Genomic DNA, 23697 nt, shown 5'->3' on the forward strand with positions numbered 1-23697 from the left:
GGACTCAGGTTATGCTCCCCTGCCAGCAGATGGAGACGCAGTCAGATTTCAGAGCTGACATCACTCTAGATATACCCTTGCAGTGACCCCAGCCCTCCAGTGTTTCTCAGTCTCCAGCATATGGTTGACGTACCACTCCCTATGGGGATTCCTGTACTTTTTAGAAGGAGAAATTTTACATTTAAATTGGAAATAAAATTGAGCCCCGCTCTCCTGCGGTGATACCTAAAGGTCCCTCCCCCCAGTTGAGAATTCCTGAGGTGATTTCAGAGATCCCTCAGAGGTGTGCTTTGATCTGGTAGCCGGCTCTCGGCATGGCTTTGCTGCTTAAGCAGCTGAAAGGCAGCGGGTGCAGGAAGCCAAGCGCGGCGGTGATGGCCAAAGGCCTCTCTCCCCTGCAGCCGGAGACCATCTCTGTACTCAGCCGGTAAGCGCTGAGCCCAGGGAAGTAAAAAAAATAAATAAAGTTGGAGAAGAAGATTTAACTCCCGGCTCAGAGACATTGGAGTGGTTTCGGTAAGACTTCCTCCGATCTCCTAACTCTGCGAGCCATACCGACGTCGTTCCCGATCATGTTGTGGTAAGGGGAGTGGGCTTCTGAGCGGCTTGAACAGTCCCCGGTTGGGCTAGGCCCCGCTTTAGGCTTGGTCGACACGCCGCATGGTAGGCCACAGCGGCGCCATCTAGCGCACGTCTTCGTGCATGCCATATTCACTCCGTCTTTGTGCGTGCCGTAGTCACTCCGTCTTTGTGCGTGCCATATTCACTCCACTAAAGAACGTGCCAGTTCCATTGCAGGCCCGCAGTCCTGGAACTCCATGCCTCCCGACAGAAATTTAAAAAAAAACTGAAAACAGGAAAATTAGTTTCTTACCTGATAATTTTCGTTCCTGTAGTACCAAGGATCAGTCCAGGACACCTGGGTTGTGACTCCGCACCAGTAGATGGAGACAGATTAAAACTTGTGGGCGGAGCCATATATAAGACCCTGTGCCAGTCACAGCCCCTCAGTCATACGTAATGTCAAAGTAGAAAATCCAAAAGCCAACATAGCTAACTATAGAAATTCACTAAGAAAACCAAAAAACAACTACAACACCCCTACAGGAAAACACTCTCCAACCGGGAGAGCGAACAAAACAAGGGGTCAGCATATTAAAAAACAACAATGAGCGGACTCTCCGTTACTATAGCGCAATACTGCGGGCGGGATCCTGGACTGATCCTTGGTACTACAGGAACGAAAATTATCAGGTAAGAAACTAATTTTCCTTTCCCTGTACGTACCAGGATCAGTCCAGGACACCTGGGATGTACCAGAGCTAAGTTACCGAGGGTGGGAAGCAGAGAGTCCCGCTCGGAGTACCCTCTCTCCAAATCCCCCAGCATCAGCAGCCTGAACATCCAACCGGTAATGTTTAATGAAGGTATGCAACGATTTCCAGGTAGCCGCCCTACAAATCTCTTGAGGCGATACCTGAGAAAATTCCGCCCAAGACGCAGCATGAGACCTCGTTGAATGAGCACGAAGACCCACCGGCGGTGATTTACCGCGCAAAATGTACGCGGAACCAATGGCCTCCTTGAGCCAACGGGCGATCGTCGTGCGGGACGCAGCAGAACCTTTCTTTGGACCCGATGTCAACACAAACAAATGATCCGTCAACCGAAAAGAATTTGTGACCTCTAGATAGCGAAGAAGAGACCTCCGCACATCTAGCTTTCTCAAGTCCCTTGATTTCGGGTCAGAAGACTCCCCTACCGCAAAAGAAGGAAGTTCAACTGATTGATTCAAATGAAAAGCCGATACGACCTTAGGCAGAAAAGATGGAACGGTCCGCAAGGAAACCCCCGAATCGGAAATGCGCAAGAAGGGCTCCCTACAGGACAAAGCCTGCAACTCGGAAACTCGACAAGCGGACGCAATCGCTATCAGGAATACAGTCTTCAACGTGAGATCTTTGATCGTAGACCGCTTAAGAGGCTCAAACGGAGCTGAGCATAAGGCCGAGAGCACCCAGTTGAGGTTCCAAGATGGACAAGGGAACCGCAAAGGAGGACGGAGGTGTTTCGCTCCCCTAAGAAAACGGGAAATATCAGGGTGGAGAGCCAGGGAGACTCCCCTGACTTTACCACGCAAACAACCAAGCGCCGACACTTGGACCCGTAGGGAACTGCATGCTAAACCTTTGGCCAGCCCAGCCTGGAGAAAAGCCAAAATATCAGGAATAGTAGCGGAAGTGGGATCCAGACCCCGCCCTACGCACCACTCTTCAAAACTACCCAGACTCTAACATAAGCCAGAGATGTAGACTGCTTCCTGGATCTCAGCAATGTGGCAACTACCGCATCTGAGTAACCTTTGCGCTTCAAACGATTCCTCTCAAAAGCCATGCCGCGAGACAGAAGTGATCCGCATCCTCTAAACAGACGGGGCCCTGACGAAGGAGCCCCGGAAACCCCTGTAGACGAAGGGGCGGCGCCACCGACAATTGGATCAGATCCGCAAACCACGGACGGCGCGGCCATTCCGGCGCCACCATGATCACGTTGGACGGGTGCAATTCTATGCGCCGCAGGATTTTGCCGATCATGGGCCACGGTGGGAACACATACAGTAGCACCTCCGCTGGCCAGGGAAGAGCTAACGCGTCGACCCCTTCTGCTCCTCTTTCTCGTCGACGACTGAAAAATCTCGGAGCTTTTGAGTTGTGCCACGTGGCCATCAGGTCCATGTGGGACGTTCCCCAAGTCCTGCAAATGAGAAGAAACGCTTCTTCCGCCAGCTCCCACTCTCCCGGATCCAGGTGGTGCCGGCTGAGGAAGTCCGCCTGGACATTGTCGACTCCTGCTATGTGAGACGCAGCGAGATCGCTGAGATGCTGCTCTGCCCAGGCCATCAAGGAACGCGCTTCCTCCGCTACTTGAGGGCTTTTCGTCCCGCCCTGGCGATTGATGTAAGCCACGGTGGTAGCGTTGTCCGACAATACTCGGATCGCCTTTCCTCGTACGAGGGGTAGAAAAGCTTGCAATGCCAGACGGACCGCCCTGGACTCTAGGCGGTTGATAGACCACCGGGTCTGATCTTCTGACCACAGACCTTGAACCGATTTCCCTTGGCAGACTGCACCCCAACCGGAAAGACTGGCATCTGTGGTCACCACTGTCCAGTTGGGAAGGAGAAGAGATACTCCACAGGAGAGATGTTTGGAGTCCAGCCACCAGCTCAGGCTGGAGCGCGCCTGACTGTCGAGATGCAGTGGAAGATAAAATTCCTCTGAAATCGGTTTCCAGCGGGAAAGCAATGAAAACTGCAGCGGCCGTAGGTGAGCGAATGCCCAAGGGACTAACGCCAGCGTGGAGGCCATAGATCCGAGAACCGTCAGGTAATCGCAGACTCGCGGACGGTGCTGAGACAAAAGCCGTCGCACCTGAGACTGTAATTTGCATATCCGTTCCTGAGAGAGAATCACTCTGCCCCGTTTTGTGTCGAAGACGGCTCCTAGATACTCCAAGGACTGAGTGGGTTCCAGATGACTCTTGTTGTAGTTGACCACCCAGCCCAGGGACTGCAAGAATTGAAGCACCTTGGCTACCGCCTGCCGACACAAGCTCTCTGACTTCGCCCGAATCAGCCAATCGTCGAGGTAAGGGTGAACCAGGAGGCCTTCCCGACGTAAGTGCGCCGCCACCACCACCATCACTTTCGTGAATGTCCGAGGCGCTGTCGCCAGGCCGAACGGAAGAGCCCGGAACTGGAAGTGTCTTCCCAGAATGCAAAACCGTAGGAACCGCTGGAACGCTGGTTGGATGCCCACATGAAGGTATGCTTCTGTGAGATCTAGTGACGCAAGGAATTCTCCTGGCCGCACTGACGCAATCACCGAACGAATGGTCTCCATCTTGAAGTGAGGGACCCGAAGGCATCTGTTGACTCCTTTGAGATCCAGAATGGGTCGGAAAGTGCCATCTTTCTTGGGAACTATGAAGTAAATGGAATAACGGCCCTTGCCGTACTGATCGGCCGGAACCGGAGAGATGGCCCCTAAGCTTTCTAGTCTTCGAATGGTATCTAGCACCGCCACTTTCTTCTTGGGATCTTTGCAGGGCGAGACCAGGAATTTGTCCACTGGGATGCGAGCAAAATCTAACTCGTAACCGTGTCTTATCACATTGAGGACCCACTGATCCGACGTAATGCTGGCCCATTCCTCGAGGAACAAGGATAGACGCGCCCCCACATTTGGGACAACGTGCTGAGGCCGCAAGGAGGGATGGGCCGGCCGAACTTCATTGCGAAGGCTTGGACCCCGCACCCGACGGGGCTCCTCCTTGCCTGCCAAAACGTTTGCCTCGAAAGGACTGCTGCCAGTGAGTGTTCCGAAAAGAGGACGGTCTATAAGAGGACCCGGTGGATCTTTGTGGCCTGGACTTTCGGGATCCTCGGAAACGAGCTCTGCTGGAAAAAGAAGAGCGCGCCCGGGCCCTATCCTCTGGCAGCTTAAACGCTCGGTTCTCACCTAGAGAAACCATTAAGTCATCTAACTCCTTTCCGAACAGCAATTTCCCTTTAAAGGGTAACGCCCCGAGGTGAGCCTTGGACGAACCATCCGCCGCCCAGTTGCGTAGCCAAAGAAGACGGCGTGCCGACACCGCTGCTACCATGGACCTAGCTGAAGTGCGTAAAAGATCATGGAGCGCATCAGCCCCATATGCAATAGCCGCTTCCAACCTATCTGCTTGGGAAGCCTCCTCCGGAGAGAGATCCGCATTAGCCTGCAATACTTGGGCCCAGCGCAGACTAGCACGCATAGCAAAGTTCGTGCAAATGGCAGCTCGTACTCCTAGGGCGGAAACCTCAAAAATCTTTTTGAGTTGAACCTCCAACTTTCGGTCCTGAATATCCCGGAGGGCTGTTGCTCCCGTGACCGGGATGGTAGACCTCTTCGTGACAGCGGAGACCGCCGCATCCACCTTCGGGAGTCTGAGGAGTTCCAACGCCTCCTCCGGTAAAGGGTAGAGCTTATCCATGGCTTTGCTGACTTTCAAACCCAGCTCCGGAGTATCCCATTCCTTGAAGAGGATATCCGTGGATGAGAAATGAAAAGGGAAGGCGACCGCCGGCCCTGTGAGGCCGAGCAAAACGGGATCCATGTTCGCCTCCTGGCGGACCACCACCGGGGGAGCCTCAATCCCCAGCTCCTGGAGAATGGCTGGGATGAGAGGTGACAGTTCCTCTCTGCAGAATAGCCGCACCACCTTGGGGTCATCCCCGTCTAAGGCCTGTGCACCTTTCCCTGCACTAGGCTGTGCCGTTGCATCCGGTGCTGCCGTCCCGGCCCCCATCAGGGGCTCTTCGGAGGCCTCCGTATCCGTCCCGGGGGAATCCTCGGAATCCGATTCCTGCTGAGCGGCTTCCCCGGGGGTTGGCAGCCCCCGGGGAAGCCGCTTCCCTCGGGACGAACTCTGGGCGATCTTCGCACCCTTCCTGGCCTTCTTTTTCCGAGGTGGGGACTTGCGGATAGCCGTACGCGAGACATCCCCCCGTATGCGCTTGCTGCGCTTATATCTGAGGACTTTGCGCAGTAACAGCGCAAAGTCCTCAGAAAATTCTCCGGAACCCGCTGAATCGCTACTCGAGTCCCCCGGGGACCGAATCCCCTCCGAGGGGACCTCCCTCGCTTTGTCACGCTGCGGGGAAAGCGCTGGAGGTAGAGACGAAGCCCCCACTGTCTCTCTGGAAATTTCCCGGCCCGTGGCCAAAATGGCTGCCACTCCCGCGCTAAGCGGGAACAGCTCCTGAGGAGTGACAGAGGGGGCCCCCACCTCGCGGCGGCGATCGCGCGACCCGGGACCGAGCTCTCCGAGGTGCTGCTGAGGTGCCCTCATCACCCGGGACACAAGCCGAACAAAGGCTGTCCCGGGAGAGACGCGCGCGCGCCGAGCCGCAGGCCCTGCACTGCGAACCGCGAGGCATGCCGGCGAACGCGGGAAAACAGAGACGCGAACAGAAAATTCACCTCAGAGGAAAAAAATTCAAACTAATCAAAACGGCGCAATTCGGCGACCTCCCCCCTTCAGGCGACGCCCCCCACCGACCGAAACGGAACGGCAACGCCAAGGAACAGAGAGCCGCAAAAAAATAAAAGTAAAACTTTTTTTTTTTTTTTTTACAGAAAAAAGCGCTGTCCCTGGTTCTGAAAGCCCTATTTCCTGCAGGGGTGAGTGAACCAGGCTCCCTGGTGTCACCCCTGACGCTGCCACTAGCTCAGCCGGGTCCTCAACCCTGGCAGCGGCCTCGACCGGGGGAGGGTAGTCCCCTCAGGACCTCTCAACTCCCCTGGGAGGCAGGGCAACCAGGAAAGAATTAAAAGGAAACCCAATTTAGCCCAGAACAAATAGACCTAACAAAAAACTAATTCAAAAAACCAAACCTGACAAACACCAGAATCAGGTCAGGAAGGGCTGTGACTGGACCTGCACCATCTACTGGAGACAGAGTAAGACTGAGGGGCTGTGACTGGCACAGGGGCTTATATATGGCTCCGCCCACAAGTTTTAATCTGTCTCCATCTACTGGTGCGGAGTCACAACCCAGGTGTCCTGGACTGATCCTGGTACGTACAGGGAACTGGTTATTTAAACAAGCCTACCCTTAAACGAAGCGCAACTTTATCCAACGCTCCGCTCGCACTACCATTGCTAATCTTTTCCCTGTATATATGCCCTTTTACTAGTTCGCTGGCCCAACCCCTCCCTTTCCTTCCCCAGTTTGTTTAACTTCCCTGCCTATTCCTCCCCTTTTTTTACCCCCCCCCCCCCATCTTTTGACACATCAACACCTCTATATCCCCCCCATTCTCTTATCGAACTTCCTTAGTGTACTTCATCCCTATCTTACACTCAGTTAGAAATGCCTTTTCTCTTTAACTCCATGGTTCCTGTCATCCTGACAGATGTACATTTCGTTACTTCCTTCGTGCACCCTATTTATTGAATTTTTCAATATTGTATCTTCTACTTATTATTTGTTGTATTTACTGGTTGAAAACTCTAAAAAATACTACTTATTGATTTTTCGTTATTATATTCTCTACTTACTGACATATTTTGCTATGCCCGTCTCTCCTTTCCTCCCGTTTCCCCGACCTAGTTTTATGTAACTTCATCTCTTTTGTTAACATGGTTCGATGTAAGCCGGCATGATGTTCTCACGAATGTCGGTAGATAAAAAACGTTAAATAAATAAATAAATATTGCCCTCCATAGAACATTGGTACCCGCAGTGCGTCGGCTCTGTGCACGTGCCGCATGCATAACGTCACGCGCGTACATACGTGCACAACCTACTAAGCGCAGAATGCAGGTAAAGCTGGGCGCACGGGCTGTGCATGCGCCTCGCCGCATCCCGCCTAGGCGCCCGAAATCTGAGCGCATAAAATTTTAAGCACGAGCCGACAGAACACAGAGTTACCACCACCAATGGCTCCGGCAGCCAAGAAACATACGCGCCTTTCTCTCTGCGCTGCTTGTCATATTAGGGCTTCACAGTCTGAAGTGGATTCCAACTTATGTCAGCACTGTGAGGAAGCCCGGGGAGAGATGGCCACCCTGGACTTTGCTAAGCCTGGCTCCTCCCATTCAGAGGCTGTGTTAGCCACAGCCTTAACTGGAAGTACCCCGTATCTGAGTACCCCCGGGACTGGGTCATCCATGGGAGAGGGAAATTCAGTGCTACCTACCACACCCCCACTACCTCCTGGGCTAGGCATGGACCCGGCTGCCTTCTCTTTGGTGGAATTTTTCCAGGGCCTTCAAGCCTTCGTACAGGTGCAGTCGGCTATCTCACTTGCCCCTGTCTGGATGGAACCTCAACCGGTAAGCCCTCCCTCTCAGAGTCCTATTGGCAGTGCTCAAGGCATGCCTCGCTTCACCAAGGGTATCCCTATGTTGGTATTTGAGGTAGTTGTGGTGGATCCTTGGGCCGGTGGCACATGACCACGCCCCCGGGGGAAGATCCCGAGAAGGACCACGGGTTAGGCTCAGAGTATGGAGACAGACACACACTAGTTCTTTTATTAAACAGTATACTGAACCACCAGAGGTGGCAGTAGTGAGCTGGAAGTGCCCGGCAGGGCTGTAGTCCCTCAAGTACTGGAACAGTGATCCTGGATAACTGAGCTGTAGAGAAACTGAATATAGTGAGTAGGCAGGGTATGCAGGGTTCAGGAACAAAACCAAGTTCTTGGTTTGTTAGCGGCAACCCTGGAGGTAGTGCTATGGGTGAGGGCACACATGCGACCACTTCAACACTCAATTACTATCATGTTGGAACCCGCAGTCTCAAGACTATTTGATTTGCCTCCACTCATTGATGGGAATGTTCTCTCGGCTACAGAAAACTCATCTGAGCAGGGGTGTACCTCTGTCCTCTCCGAACTGGCTGGCCCTCACAACAGATGTGAGCCCCCGGGAGCTCACTGACAGGAACTGACGGCCCAGGGACGTTGGACCAAGGAAGAGGCCCTCCTGAACATCAACTGCCTGGAAGCCCGGGCAGTCAGATTGGAGTATCTACAATTCAGCCACAGACTCCAGGATCAAGCAGTCTGTGTAACGCAACAACGGTAGCCTACATCAACCACCAGGGTGGAACCAAGAGCCAGCAAGTGTCACAGGAGTGAGGAGTAGCCTAGTGGTTAGAGCAGCGGGCTATGAACCAGATTGCTCCTTGTGACCTTGGGCAAGTCACTTTACCCTCCATTGCCTCAGGTACAAACTTAGATTGTAAGCCCTCTGGGGATAGGAAAATACCTACAGTACCTGAAATTAATCCGCTTTGAAGTGCTGAAAAAAAAAGTGCAAAAAGTAGAATATAAAAATCTAAATAAAATAAAAATAAAATAAATCTCCTTAAGGAATGGGCAGAAATACATCTACAGATGATCTCAGCCTCCCAAATCGCAGGAAAAGACAACATCAGAGCAGACTTTCTAAGCAGGGAGAGTCTGGATCCAGGAGAGTGGGTGTTGTCAGCCAAAGCCTTTCAGCTGATCGTAGATCACTGGGGTCTCCTATCCATCGACCTGCTGGCCGCATCTCACAATGCGAAGGTTCCCCAATTCTTCAGTTGCAGAAGAGATCAATGGTCCCTAGGGATCAACGCACTTGTTCAAACCTGGCCGGAAGAAGAGTTGCTATACACCTTACCTCCATGACCCCTACCAGGCAGAATCAAGCACCAAAGGGGATTAGTCCTACTAGTAGCTCCAGATTGGCCCAGGCTTATGTGGACATTCGGATACTCCTGGTAGAGACCTCCCTGTGCCTCCTACTGCTACAGCAGGTCCTTCACAAGGATCTGACTCGATTCTGTCTTACTGTCTGGCCTTTGAGAGGGCTCGCCTGATGAAGCGAGGTTATTCTGTGGCAGTAATTGCCAACTTACTCTGCCCTTGGAAGTTCTCTACGTCCCTACTGTATGTGCGAGTTTGGAGAGTATTTGAGGCCTGGTGAGAGGAATATGGTGTGTGTCCCCCCCCCCCTTGGGCAATCAAAATCTTACTAATTCTGGGATTTTTGCAGGACAGCTTGAATAAAGGTTTGACTCTTAACTCCTCAAAGGTCCAGGTAGCGGCTCTTTCCTGTTTCAGGGGCGAGGTGAACGGAAACCGCCTGTTGCCTCCTCCAGATGTGGCCCATTTTCTGAAAGGGGTGAAGCACCTCTGGCCACCCCTATGGTGGCCAGTTTCTTTGTGGAATCTTAATCTAGTATTAGAATATTTTGTAGGGCCCTCCTTTCGGCTGTTGCACAGTCTTTCCTTGCGTTTATTAACCTTGAAAACAGCGTTCCTGGTGGCTATATGCTCGGCATGTCACATCTCTGAACTACAGGCATTATCGTGTCTGGAACCATTCCTCTGGATGACTCCAGGAGCGTTACAGCTTCGTACTGTTCCATTCTTCTTGCCCGGGGTAGTCTCAGAGTTTCATTGAATCAGTCCATTTCGTTGCCATCCCTAGATAAGTACAAGGATGCAGAAGAATACTGCCTCCTCTGTCATTTGAATGTCAGTAGACTTATGTTACAGTATCAGGAGTTTCTGAACCAGTCTGAAAGATGGACGCCTGTTTGTCCTTCATGGTGGAAGGAAGCGGAGCAAACTATTTATTTATTTATTTATTTTGAACTTTTATATACCGCCGTTCATGTGGAAAATTACATATCACATCGGTTTACAATGAAATGGAATATTGCATAAAGCATTACATAGAACAGGGGTTACATAGAACTGGGAACCAGAAGGATAAATCTAGGATAAATATAAATAAAAGCTGTTAAAATGTGAATCATGTAAGGATCGGAACATAGTATGAACATATCGAACAAAATAAATTAGATGAGAATAAATATAAAATAATAAGCCTATATAAAATAATAAGTCCCGTACTGTCAAGAGAGAAGAATGTTTAACTTTTAGGGAGAGAGATCGTACTTCCATTAGGGGGTAAAAGATTCATTTGGAAAGCCGGGATAGTTCATTCCTGAGTGAGAGAAACGTTCATCCGATTAGGGAAAAGCTTGTCTGAATAGCCACGTTTTGAATTTTTTTTTTTAAGTTAATGGGCATGGTTCTTGCCGGAGATCCGGGGGGAGAGCATTCTCGTAATGTTATCTCTGTTTTCCAATAACTTCTATTTAAGTTTCGTTATTAAGCCTCGTTACTAATTTTATAGTTCTTAATCACTGTTTTCTTATATGTTCTATGTAAAGCCCTTGTTTGCTGATTTTGAAGTTTTACTGTAAACCGAGCTGATGTTACTTTACGAAGTTCGGTATATAAAAGCCACAAATAAATAAAATAAATAAATAAGACTGCTTTAAGGAAATGCAGATAAATCTAGAAGAGCGAGAAGGTAAGGTTGTCTTTTTTCTAGGCTCATGAGGATGGTGTCTGAGAGTGAAATTAAAAGGGATTCCGTATTTAATGACTTGCGGAAACCGAACTGTGCTGGGGCTAGGATCTTGTGATCGTCCAGCCTCGCAGGCTACCATAGCTCGTTGGATTAAGGAGGTGGTCACTGGAGCCATTACCTTCTCAGGTTAAATCTCATTCCACTGGGGCTCAGGTGGTTTCATGGGTGGAAGCTAGACTGCTGTCTCCTGTAGATATCTGCTGAGCAGCAATGGTGGACCTCCTTGCACACCTTCTGCAGATTCTATCGCCTGGACGTACATACCCGAGAGGATTCAGCCTTTGCAAGGGTGGTGTTAATTGGACCATGAGCAGCCTCCTGCCCTGATCGGGAGTAGCTTTTGTACATCCCATTGGTCCTGAGTCCATCTGGCAACATGCTTGGAAATGGAGAAATTACTTACCTGATAATTTCATTTTCCTTAGTGTAGACAGATGGACTCAGCATCCTGCCCACAGCTGCCCAAGAATGGTGGCAAAGATTCCAAGAGATTATGGGTAAATCGTCATTCAATCTGTAGATCAGGGCATCTATATTCTTATTGGGGTTCAGTGTTTATGATTGGTTGAGTACAATTATGGTTATCCATTTTTAATCATATTTTAAATCAAGTTTTTTCAATAGTATGTCCACAGTGGCTTTTGAAGAGAATACTGAATGGCTTTGAAATCTGACTCTGTCTCCATCTGCTGGCAGGGGTGCATAACCTATTGGTCCTGAGTCCATCTGTCTACATTAAGGAAAACGAAATTATCAGGTAAGTAATTTCTCCATTTATTTATCTTAATATGTTGACTTTTACTAGGTAAATCAAAGCAGTTAGCAAAATTATAACCTTAGAAAATACAAAAGACAATTTACAGATATAGATACAAATAACAAAATTTAAAACAGAATTAAATAAATCCTTTTAAAACTAAAAGTTCATCAAGAAAAATATATGCACATAAGACTGTACATGTCAGCTGGTACTAAAATCCTGGTAAATTAGGAAGGTTTTAGTGCTTTTCCTAAAGTTCATGCAATTCTTCTCAAAATGAATATGCATAGGCAGTGTATTGCACAATAGTGGCACCTGATAGGAAAATGTCGTTTCTCGAGTATAATTCCAGTCTCGTTTCTGATGGCACAGGCAGCTTAAGAAGACCCTGTTGAGACAGGGAGGCTACAAATTTAGGTCCTGATTTACTAAGGCTTTTCTCCCATTCAGGTACAATACCTACAGTACCTGAATGTCATCCGCTTTGAAATGCTGAAAAAAGTGTGAAAAACGGAATATATTAAAAAAAAAAAAAAAAACGAGGCCCTTGGCTACATAAGCCGTTTGACTTTTGAATTTTGAAAACGAACATAAAAATGTTAAAGTTCGTTCTAGATAAAACTGAAGCCAGTACAGTGTTTTCAGAATTGGAGCGATCATATTTTTTTGAAACCACCAATCACGTTAGTGGCCGCGTCTGCGGTTGTTGTAAAGGATTCCTTTAGTGAGCCTAAGGTCGGACCTTGATACAGCATACTACAGTAATCAGTGCGTGATAGACGTAAGCTGTGCGTCAGCATACAAAGATTGTGCAGCTCCAGAAAGGGCTTTGACGAATGAACCGCTCTGGAGCTCCTGATCCCATCAGATGAATCAGAAGTAGTTGGGTGACTTGACAGTGTCGACCGATGCCCGCGGGCGGGATGCCACGTGACAGCTGCCAGCTTGTGGGCAGGATGCCCTGTGCAGGCAAGCGGGATGCTCTGCAGCTGTGACTGACCTCTTCTCTGGTTTAACGCAGATGTGAATGAATGTTCGGTCTTCCCTGGGGTGTGTCTCAATGGCCGTTGTGTAAATACCGCCGGCTCCTTCAAGTGCGAGTGCCCAGAAGGCCTGACCCTGGACGGAAGCGGCAGGACCTGCGTTGGTAAGGATTGGGGAGGGTTAGCGGTGCATGACCTGGAATGACAATCTATCTAATTTTATTTCTGCGCTGATATTTCCATTTACGCTCATCTATTTATTTATTTATTTGTTTATTTATTTAAAAACTTTTCAGTACCGTCGTTAAGTTAATTAACCATCACAACGGTTTACAAAAAGGCACAAAATAGGGTTAAAAGTTGATTGGTATAGATAACATATTATAGGTGTGCCATTAGGGAACGGTAACAGTTTTTTAATATCAAAGCTATATGTTGAGTTTGCCTATATTTTGGTTGGAATGAAAACTTCTTAACAGTTCCTATATAAAGTTAACTTTCTAATATGTAATAGGAGATAGGAGAAAGAAAATTTAATAAAGTTACATGCTTGGTGCTTACTTACATATGTTCTTATTTGTTCTCATCGTTCTGCTTATAAAAGGCTCGTTTATACAGTTCATAAGTTTTATACGTTCATAAGTTTTGCCCATGACCATTTGGCCCTATACGTCTTGTCACATAGCAACAGTATCGTGCCTTCCCTCCTCCCAGCACGTCTCTTGATTTTCCCGGATCCTGTCACGCGGCATCACGTGACACCTTCCCTGCCTGCCTGCGATGTCCTGTGTCCTGCCGCGTGGTACACAATGTGAAACGCCCGTCCCTGTGTCTCTCTGAAGTTCCGTGTCGGCACGGTTAGCCCTTTCCTGAGCGCCGTGTGTGTGTGCGCGCCTGTGACCATGCCGTTCTCCTCTCTCCCCCCCGGCAGACGTGCGCGCGGAGCAGTGCTACCTGCGCTGGAGCGAGGACGAGTGCGCGGCGCCTCTCCCCGGGAAGCACCGCCTCGACATGTGCTGCTGCTCCGTGGGATCGGCCTGGGGCATCGACTGCGAAGAGTGCCCAAAACCGGGCAGCGACGAGTACAAGTCTGTCTGTCCCCGCGGCCCGGGATTTGCCAACAGAGGAGACGTCCTGTCTGGGAAGCCCTTTTACAAGGGTAAGGGGACAACACGCTCTTTCATCCTATAGAAGGCAATTTTCAAAGCCATTTAACTGGGCAAAAGTTGGCCTGGTTGAAAATTGGCCAGCTAGAAGTGAACGTGGGCTTTTTCATGGCAAGCAAACCTTTGGCCCAGGTTAAAAGGGGGACCTTCCCAGGGCGGGTGTTTAGATTGGGGGGGTAAAACAGTGAGTGAACATTCCATTTTCAAATGTACACATTTAAACCAGCTCATGTTCAAAGAGACACTACCCCAGGGGGTTACCTTTTGAAAATTAGCAACAAGGTGTTAAAAGGGCTGCATACTTTCCAGCTGGGAAGGATACGTACTAAAAATTGTTCCCATTTGTGTTGCATGAGTTAGTGAGAGGGGGCTTCAGGCCAAGGGGGTCAAAGGACACGACAAGAAGGCCATAGGACAAAGCAGGAAAGCCATGGAGGCTACAGGACAGGCAAGGTGATGTAAGAAGGCCACAGGGGGGCCATACAGTATCAAGGTGGGCCAATGCAAGGAGCCAAGGTGACTTGATGAAGAGGCACTCAGTTTTGGGAGAGTCATGGATAAATAGGGCTGTTTCATGGTGCGTCATGGAGCTATCAAGTAAGTGGCTAGAGCGGGAAAAAGAATAGCTCAGTGAGGACCTCTGCTGGTGGTGGTGGTGGGCGGGCTGTCTAGCTGCCAGAATCCTTTCGGCTCAGATTTATTAATAAAACAGCAAGAGGTCAATATTCAGTCCTTATCTGGATAGATAAGTTTATCAATTTAGCTTTGGAGGTATATTCAATAGTGCAATCTCTCTGGCTAATTTTAGGACAGCTCTTTGGCCTGACCAGATTTTACCAAATAAGTTATCTGGATAACTCTGAATATGGGAGCTAGCCAGATAACTTATCCAGCTAACTTAACAATTCCCAGTTATGCCCCCGGTATGCCCCTAACATATGAGGCTAAATTCTAGCTGGCAAACGTATTAATCGTCTAGAGTTTAGCTGGATAAGTGCCCAGATCTTCATTTAGTCAGATAACTTCTGAGTTACCCGACCAAATGCTTTTGAACATGGCCCTTCAAGTTTACAGATGTGACTGAGTCCCAGGGCTAATGACGTTCTCTGTCTTACAGATGTGAATGAGTGCAAGGTATTCTCCGCTCTCTGCTCTCACGGCACGTGCAGGAACACTATTGGCAGCTTCCGGTGCGTCTGCGACAGTGGCTTTGCTCTCGATGCAGAAGAGAGAAATTGTACAGGTAAACGCTGCAGTTTTAGACGTGGGGGAGTCAACGTTCTGCCAGGAGAGGTTCAGCTGAAGTAAGATGGGTACATTTATCTGGCCAACGTGCACTGGATATTCAGCGGCACAGGTGCGCTGCTGAATATTTCCAGCTATCCATACCTTTAGCTGGATACGTTTATCTGGCTGTCTTTAGGGCTTCTGAAGCAGTCCTAAATTTATCCAGCTGACCTTGCCACATAATGCTGAATGCTGGTGTTGTCAGCCAGATAACATCGCTCCAACCTGGAATGCCTTACACCACCCCTGACTTATCCAGCTAAGTTTTTAGATGGCTTAACTACTTAACTGGATAAGTCAGGGGGGCAATGAAACTGAGATTTTCAAAACCCGTAGTTTGTCTGACTAAGTCCAGAATTTAGCTAGACAAAACCATTTAGAAACAATAGAAACATGGCAGCCTAAAAATCTGACCTGCCCGTCCACACCAGCTACTCGACTCTACAATCTCTACCATTTCCTCTGAGATCCCCTGTGCTTGTCTAATGCTTTCCTGGATTCGGATGCTGTCCTTGTCTCCACTGCCTCCACAGGGAGGCTCTTCCATGTATACGCTACCCTTTCTATGAAGAAATATTTCCTTAGATTACTCCTGGGTCTGCCCGCCTGTACATTGATAACTCTAAGGTATTTAAATGTCTCTTTCATATCTTCCCTATCTCGCTTTTCCTCTAAGGTGTGCATGTTTATATTTTTAAATCTTTCCCCATATGTTTTGTATTGAAGATCATTGAGTATCTTAGTAGCCACCCTCTGGACTGACTCCATCCTGTTTATAATCTTTTGAAGGAGCGGACACCAGAATTGTACACAGTATTTGAAATGAGGTCTCACCAGGGACTTGTATAGACCAATATCACCTCCCTTTTTCTGCTGACCATTCCTCTCCCAATGCATCCAAGCATATTTCTATCCACCTGTTTGGCCACCTTAAGGTCCTCTGATATGACCACCCCTAGACCCTGCTCTTCTTTCATGCTTAGAAGAATTTCACCCTCTATATTATACCACTCCCTTGGGTTTTTGCAGTCCAAATACATGACCTGCATTCCCTGTACCATACCCAGATCAGTCCAGACTCCTTGGTTTTGCATTCCTGCCAGCAGTTGGAGACAGAGATGTTTTACTGACACTGCTACATAATCACTTGTGCCACCTGCAGTTCCCTGTATGTACCCGGATCAGTCTAGACTCCTGGGTTTTGCCTCTTGTATTTCTGTGTCTCCTGCAGATGGTAGATTGTGCAAAACCTGCAGTTCTGCAGTCAGGAGACCAAATTTTTTTGTTTAAAGTTTACGTGCCTTCCTCCCAAAGGGTGGTGGGTCCATCCCTGTTGGTTGAGGTTGATGAGCTGGGGGGTTGGTGATCCTTGTTTATGCTTGACCCTTGCATGGGAAATCGGTCAGAGTTCTGTCCAACAACGTGACAACGGTGTCTTATATCAGTTGCCAAGGAGGGACCAAGAGCCAACTGGTGGCGATGGAAGCTCAGCAACTGATTCATTGGGTGGAGCAGCATCTAGTCATTATCACTGCCTCTCACATTGCCGGAGTCAACAACATTCAAGCCAATTTTCTCAGTTGCCACCGTCTTGATCCTGGAGAGTGGGAATGCTCCGCAGAAGCAATCCAGATGATATGCGACATGTGGTCCAGACCGAGTGTGGATCTCATGGCCATGTTCAGGAATGCCAAGGCTCCTCGTTTCTTCAGTCGGCGCAGGGAGCCAGGAGTGAAAGGAGTGGATGTCCTGGTTCGTCCTTGGCTGACGAAAGTCCTACTGTATGTATTTCTGCCCTGGCCACTGATCGGCAGAGTACTTCGAAGAATAGAGGTTCATTCGGCAGAAGTGGTACTAATTGCGCCCGGAATGGCCGAGGCATCTTTGATTTGTGGATCTGGTCAACCTGGTGGTGGACAGCCCCCTAAGGTTCCGAGAACTGCCAAATCTTCTTCATCAGGGGCCCATTTGGACGAGGCGGATCGCTTTTGTCTCACGGCATGGCTTTTGAGAGGCAACATCTGAAGAGCAAAGGATACTCAGATGCGATGATAGCTACTCTCTTGCGCTCACGAAAGACATCTACCTCACTAGCGTATGTCAGAGTGTGGGGAATCTTTGAGTTCTGGTGCATTCAACACAAGATAGATCCAACTCGGGCATTGGTGTCGGATATCCTGTCCTTCTTGCAGGCGGGCCTCACTAAGGGCTTGTCCTGCAACTCACTATGTGTGCAGCTAGCGGCCCTTGGATGTTTCCGTGGTAAGTTACGAGGGGTTTCCTTGGCCGCTCATCTGGACGTGGCGTGTTTTCTTAACGGGGGGGGGAAACATCTGCGTCCTCCGATCAAGAGCCTTGTCCGTCGTGAAATTTAAACTTGTTCTTAAAGGTTTGTGTAATGCGCCATTTGAGCCCATAAAGAGGGCTACTTTGAAGGACTGTACTTTAAAGGTGTCATTTCTCGAGGCCATTTCTTCTGCACGCAGAGTGTCGGAGCTTCAAGCGTTATCCTGCAGGGAGCCATTTTTACAGATCACGGATTCGGGGGTATCCTTATGGACAGTTTCTTCCTTTCTTCCAAAGGTGGTATCCTCTTTCCATTTGAGTCTGTGGAACTCCCGTCCTCTCACTTGGATCGTTCTGATCCTCAGTCTAATGATTTACGGAAGTTAGACGTCCGCCAGGTCCTGTTGCGCTATTTGAAGGAAACAAATAGTTTCTGCATGTCAGACCATCTATTTGTACTGTGGAGTGGTCCCAGAAGAGGTCATGAAGCATCTAGGGCTACAATAGCCCATTGGTTATTTGTTTTATTTATTTAAAATCTTTTCTATACCGTCACTAAGATATATACCATCGCAACGGTTTACATATAGGCACATAAAATAAGGTAAGTGAATGTGTACTATAGTACATTCTAACAGGTGCCAAAAGGTTCGGTTACAATATATCATAAAAAGGGCACAATAGTTGGGTAGTGTAAGTTTTGTTTAGGTGTACCATGGGTAATATTTATGTTAGTTATGAGCTTTAATAAAGTAATGTCATGTATGTTGTGAGATTATTGCCGTGTACTTGTGTTTTTTTTTGCGTGTTCCTGTATGTTCTCTATTCTCTGGTCTCTTTAGAAAAGGCTTGTTTAAAGAGCCATGTTTTTAAGTTTTTCTTAAAGGTTTTGAGATCGCTTTGTAGTCTGATCTCAGGAGGCATTGTGGTCCATAATATGGGGCCTGCTAATGATAAGGCCCTTTCTCTTACTTGTGATAGTTTTGCTGTCCTTACTGAGGGAATGGTTAGAAGTGCTTTATTTGCTGAGCGAAGGTTTCTTTGTGGGACGTGTACTCGTAATGCTGTGTTTAGCAGGTCTGCTTCTTTATCATGTATTAAAAAGAGTCCATTGGCACAGCATACCTCCTTCGTGGTCGACCACTCCTGGAGGGTCTCCGAGCACATTCTACATGTTCACAGGCAACCTCGTGGGCTGAATGCCAACAAATTTTGCCGCAGGAGATTTGTAGAGCGGCCACTTGGAAGTCTTTGTACACCTTTGCTTGCCAGACTCTGGGAGTTTTGGGGAAGGTGTGATCCGAGCGGGACTCTCAGGGTCCCACCCCGGGTAGGAGAGCTCTGGTACATCCCAGGAGTCTGGACTGATCTGGGTACATACAGCGAAAGGAAAATTGGATCTTACCTGCTAATTTTCATTCCTGTAGTACCACGCATCAGTCCAGAGTCCCCCCCTTTTCAGCGTAGGGATAACGGAGAGTCCGCTCGTTCAGTTCTTGGTTATTTTGCTCTGCAGATAAAAATTCCAAATTCTGTAAATTACTTATTGATGACTATTCTAACTTGTTACGGGCTCTGCTGCTGTTTGGATTAGTTAGCCTGGTTTCTATGGAAGTAAACCCCATTCTCCATCAGCTAGTTGAGTTGGGTTTTGGGTTATTCTGCTTTGATACAGTGAAATACTGACGGACTGTAGGTGGCACCTCAGGGTATAGGACAGGGTCAGTCAAAACTTCTCTGTTTCCATCTACTGGTGGGGAGGCAAAACCCAGGAGTCTGGACTGATCCGTGGTACTACAGGAACAAAAATTAGCAGGTAAGAACCAATTTCCTAGCGTGTAGCCAGATGGACTCAGAACGAATGGGTATAGTATGCTCGTGCCAGCAGTTGGAGACGGATCTGACGTCAGCACGGGTATATATACCCCCATAGGAAGCGTAGCAACTCAGTAATTTCCATCTCCAAAGCAGTTTGGAGAGCCTGCACGCTCGCTGAGCGTGTTTCCAATCTACTTTCTATTTCTACTTTCTTCTTAACTAAAATTCTCTGTTCTCTAACCTTGAAGATGGTGTTCTTACTGGCGGTGTGTTCAGCACGCCGCATCTCAGAGCTACAAGCACTGTCCTGCCGTGATCCCTTTCTCAGGATCACTCCTGAGGCTATCCATCTTCGCACGGTTCCTTCCTTTCTACCTAAAGTGGTCTCACAATTTCACCTTAACCAAACCATATCCTTGCCTACCACGGCGGGTTTGAAGAAATCTGAAGAAGGGCGTTTACTGCGCCATCTCGACATAGGCAGATTCATTTCCAGATATCTGGGCAGCACACAAGAAGTACGAAAGACGGACCATCTGTTCGTCCTGCACAGCGGAAAGAAACAAGGTGAAGCGGCCTCTCGGCCCACCATCGCCCGCTGGATTAAAGAAGTTATCCGAGCAGCTTATGTAGAGGCCGGGAAGTCTCCGCCTCTACAGGTCAAGGCTCATTCTACCAGAGCACAAGCGGCATCTTGGGCAGAATCCAGGATGCTGTCGCCTGCAGAAATATGTAAAGCAGCGACATGGTCCTCTCTCCATACCTTCTCCAGGTTCTACCGTCCGGACGTCCAGGCCAGGGAGGACACAGCATTTGCGAGGGCAGTCCTACATGGTCCTCAGGCAGCCTCCCGCCCAGGCTGGGAGTAAAGCTTTTGTACATCCCATTCGTTCTGAGTCCATCTGTTGAGATTACTTACCTGATAATCTCCTTTTCCTTAGTGTAGACAGATGGACTCAGCATCCCGCCCAGCTGCCTGTGTACATGGGTTTCACCGATTCAAGGTAAGCCATGTCATTTGTTTACATAAGAGTGTCCCCTTTGCCAGGTGTCGACGCCTTCCGGTTGGGAATGCTGGTGGTCTCCAGCTACTATCAATCGGTCAGGGGAATCCTGTTTCACTTTTTCACTGAGCGTCAGTACACACATCCATAACAGCTTTTGCAAGGAAGATTACTGAGTTGCTACGCTTCCTGTGGGGGTATATATACCCGTGCTGACGTCAGATCCGTCTCCAACTGCTGGCACGAGCATACTATACCCATTCGTTCTGAGTCCATCTGTCTACACTAAGGAAAAGGAGATTATCAGGTAAGTAATCTCAACATTTTCCTTTCCCTGCCTGGAAGTAGATTTTTAAATACTACACTAAGTACAGAACTGTCGCAAATTGGAAATAAGAAAAATGCAAGACATTTATGTTCAAACTTAAGGCACAATGCAGATGTCTTTTACATCCATCCAAGAGCAAGAATCTTAAACACAAATTTTCTGAATTGTTTTGTTTTTATAATATTAATCCCCAAACCCCAGCCTTCTCCATATAATCCTCCAAATGCAGGACACTGATAATTTAGTGGACAAGTATTTTTGCATTTTACTTTATACAAAAACGCACAGAGTCCAAAATCAACAATCAGCCTATTCACAGTCTCTGCTTTCGAGCCTTAATTTCTGCAAATTGATTGATAATCTCATCAAACTTCACTTCCTTTGCATATTCATGTTCAATTGAAAGTTAAGCCAAATTTGTCAATCTTGTCTGATTCATGGCCAAGCGTAAGACATTTTTTTATCAATTTCAATTTGGGAAAAACTTCTTTCTCATGAAGCAACAGACACAGTCAAAAACAATCTCAAACACAGTGACACACTTGGCAGAGATTCACAAAAATCCCATTTCACAATAAATTCCAGAAACTGCAATGCTGTCCATTTCTTTGTCTCTTCAACACTGATTTTGGCAGCTTTCAAATGCCTCCGAAGTCGCCCAGTTTCCACACTTCATCTGAGAATTCATCAAAAATATGAGTTAAATTTGGGATATACTTTTTAAGTTAGTCTTCATTTGCAAAAAGCAAAGTATTTGGCTGAATAACAGTAAAGATTGACAGAATTTGATTCATTGCCTTAGATCAAATCTCTAAGTCTTGATGAAAGCAATCAAGACATTCAAGCATAGCCTGATTTACTTCTTTTGGCAATGTGAGTTCAGCATCCTTTGCCAGTTCTCCTGGCATCCTTTTATGGAGCTTTATTCTCCCTCTTCTCTCCATGGAAATACCCATTCCCTCACACTTTGTACTTGCATAATGAATGGCCCTCTCCACAATTTCACTGCACTCATCTTCAAGAAGCAATTTTAGAGCCTGGAGCTTCAGAGTGCATTTATCGAGGCCGATTCCAGCTGTTTGCAAATACTTTTGTGTGACATTAATTTCTTCTAGGATTTCATCTCAAAAAGAAAGGTAATTTGAAAAAGAGAAATCACATACAGCAGACAGCAAAATCTGAGCCGATCCTCTTGTCCACATTTTCTTTGGGATAACACAGTATTTCCAGGGTTGAGGTCAGTTTCTCAACATAATGAACACGCTATCTTGCCTGAGAGAGCCTTTCGAATGTCATGTTGACATTCTCCATCAGCATTTTCCTTCGATGAGGAGAGGCTGAAAAGAAGGAATAGACTCTCTCCAGGTTCCAAAAAAAGTTGCACATGAAGGCATACTTCCAAATGAGTGCACTCCACAAATGTTCAGAGAATGATTTGCACAACACAAACAACGCCTTGGGATTAATCTCTCTGATCTTTGAATGCAACCATGAATCCCAACCATAGTTGCAGTGCTGTCATATCCCAGCCCACAGCACAGGTTTATGTCCAGTCCATCACTCTCCAGATGTTTCAGGATATCCTTAGAGAGCCAGGCAGCAGTCTTTCTAGCAATAGGGAAGAAGTCCAAGAATGATTCCTTTATTTCAACTTTGTCACATTCAGTATGGATGTATCTGATCAGTGTGGGACACATCAGGAGTGCTGTCAAAAAGAATCCCATGGTTTCATCGGTAGCAGCTCGATGGCTTCTGTGGCTCCGCAATTGGGCGGCAGATGCTTCTTCTAAGTCGCAATTGTGTAATCTTCCTTTTCGGAGGAAGTTACTATTTGGAGAGGATTTGGAGCAGCTGATGAAATCTCTGGGAGAATCCAAGGGCAATAAGTTGCCGGAAGATAGGAAGCCCTTTAAGAAGTCCTTCGTTCCACGGACCAGGTTTCAGGACCATTGAAAAACCGGATCGGGGAGGAGTGCTCCTTCTTCTAGTGCCAGGCAGTCCACGTCTCGTCCACAGTCCTTTCGCAGTGCCGGCTGGCCTACAAGAGGAGGCAGGGGGCTGGAGCCGGTAAACCTGCCCAATGAAGTCAGGCCCGCCCACCCCTCGTGCGGGACGATCGGGGGCAGGTTGTCCCATTTTACGAGGAGTGGGACAAGATCACTTCAGACCGCAGGGAGCTGGATGTGGTAAAGGACGGTTACGCCTTAGAATTTTCTTGGTCTCTCAGGGAGGTTTTCCTGGAATCACTCTGCGTTTCCCGCAACAAGCGGACCGCGGTGTATCAATAACAGCATACGAATGGTTTCGTTCTTCGGTATCTCAGATCTTGACTTTTCTTCAGAAGGGTTTGGTCAAGGATTTGGCTTTCAACTCTCTTAGGGTCCAGGTGGCTGCTCTGGCTTTCCTGAGAAGTAAAGTAGTCAGTTACTCTCTGTCTTCTCACCCCAAAGTAGTTCGGTTTTTTTCAGGAGGCTAAGGATTTGCACCCTCTGGTGAAGAGCGTTTGTCCATCATGGAATCTTAATTTCGTTCTAAGAGGTTTGTGTGAGGCACCTTTTGAACCTCTTCGGACTGCGACACTTAAAGATTTGACCCTGAAGGTCGTTTTTCTTGTGGCCATTTGTTCAGCTAGGAGAATATCTGAGTTGCAGGCTTTGTCTTGTCATGATCCATTTCTGCAGATTTTGAACTCAGGGGTGTTCTTGCAGACAGTTCCCACAATTTATTTATTTGTTGAGTTTTATATACCGTCATTCGGTAAAGCCATCACAACGGTTTACAAGCATCAAACATAAAGCTAATTTAACATTTGCTAATCAAAGAAATAATGGGAGGGTTCAAGGGAGGGGGGAAGGAAGCTTCATAATAAAGCTATCATTATGGATTACAAACATGTGAAGGTTACAAGCATATTAAGATGAGAGTTAACAGCAATAGGTGACCATTTGTAGAATATTTTTTAAATAAATATAGCACTATGGGTTGCACGAAGGGGAGAACCCCTTTGTTGCGCCCCTTCGGCGCGAGACGCCTGATGGTAGGGCACCGTTTAACGGTCCGGTGCTGAGTCTGATGACGTCAGGGGGTG

At 47.9% G+C, this 23697-nt stretch overlaps 1 protein-coding gene across 1 annotated transcript in view; it reads left to right on the plus strand.

Moving 5' to 3' along the window:
- The window catches only part of LOC115097632 (fibrillin-2-like), a 421199-nt gene that overhangs the window by 200864 nt on the left and 196638 nt on the right, over positions 1-23697 (plus strand). The window contains 3 exon segments of the mRNA XM_029613571.1: positions 12759-12884; positions 13652-13879; positions 15004-15129. Coding sequence (XP_029469431.1) covers positions 12759-12884; positions 13652-13879; positions 15004-15129 — 480 coding nt within the window.

Source organism: Rhinatrema bivittatum, chromosome 8 (genome assembly GCF_901001135.1).
Source record: "Rhinatrema bivittatum chromosome 8, aRhiBiv1.1, whole genome shotgun sequence".
NCBI lineage: Eukaryota > Metazoa > Chordata > Amphibia > Gymnophiona > Rhinatrematidae > Rhinatrema > Rhinatrema bivittatum.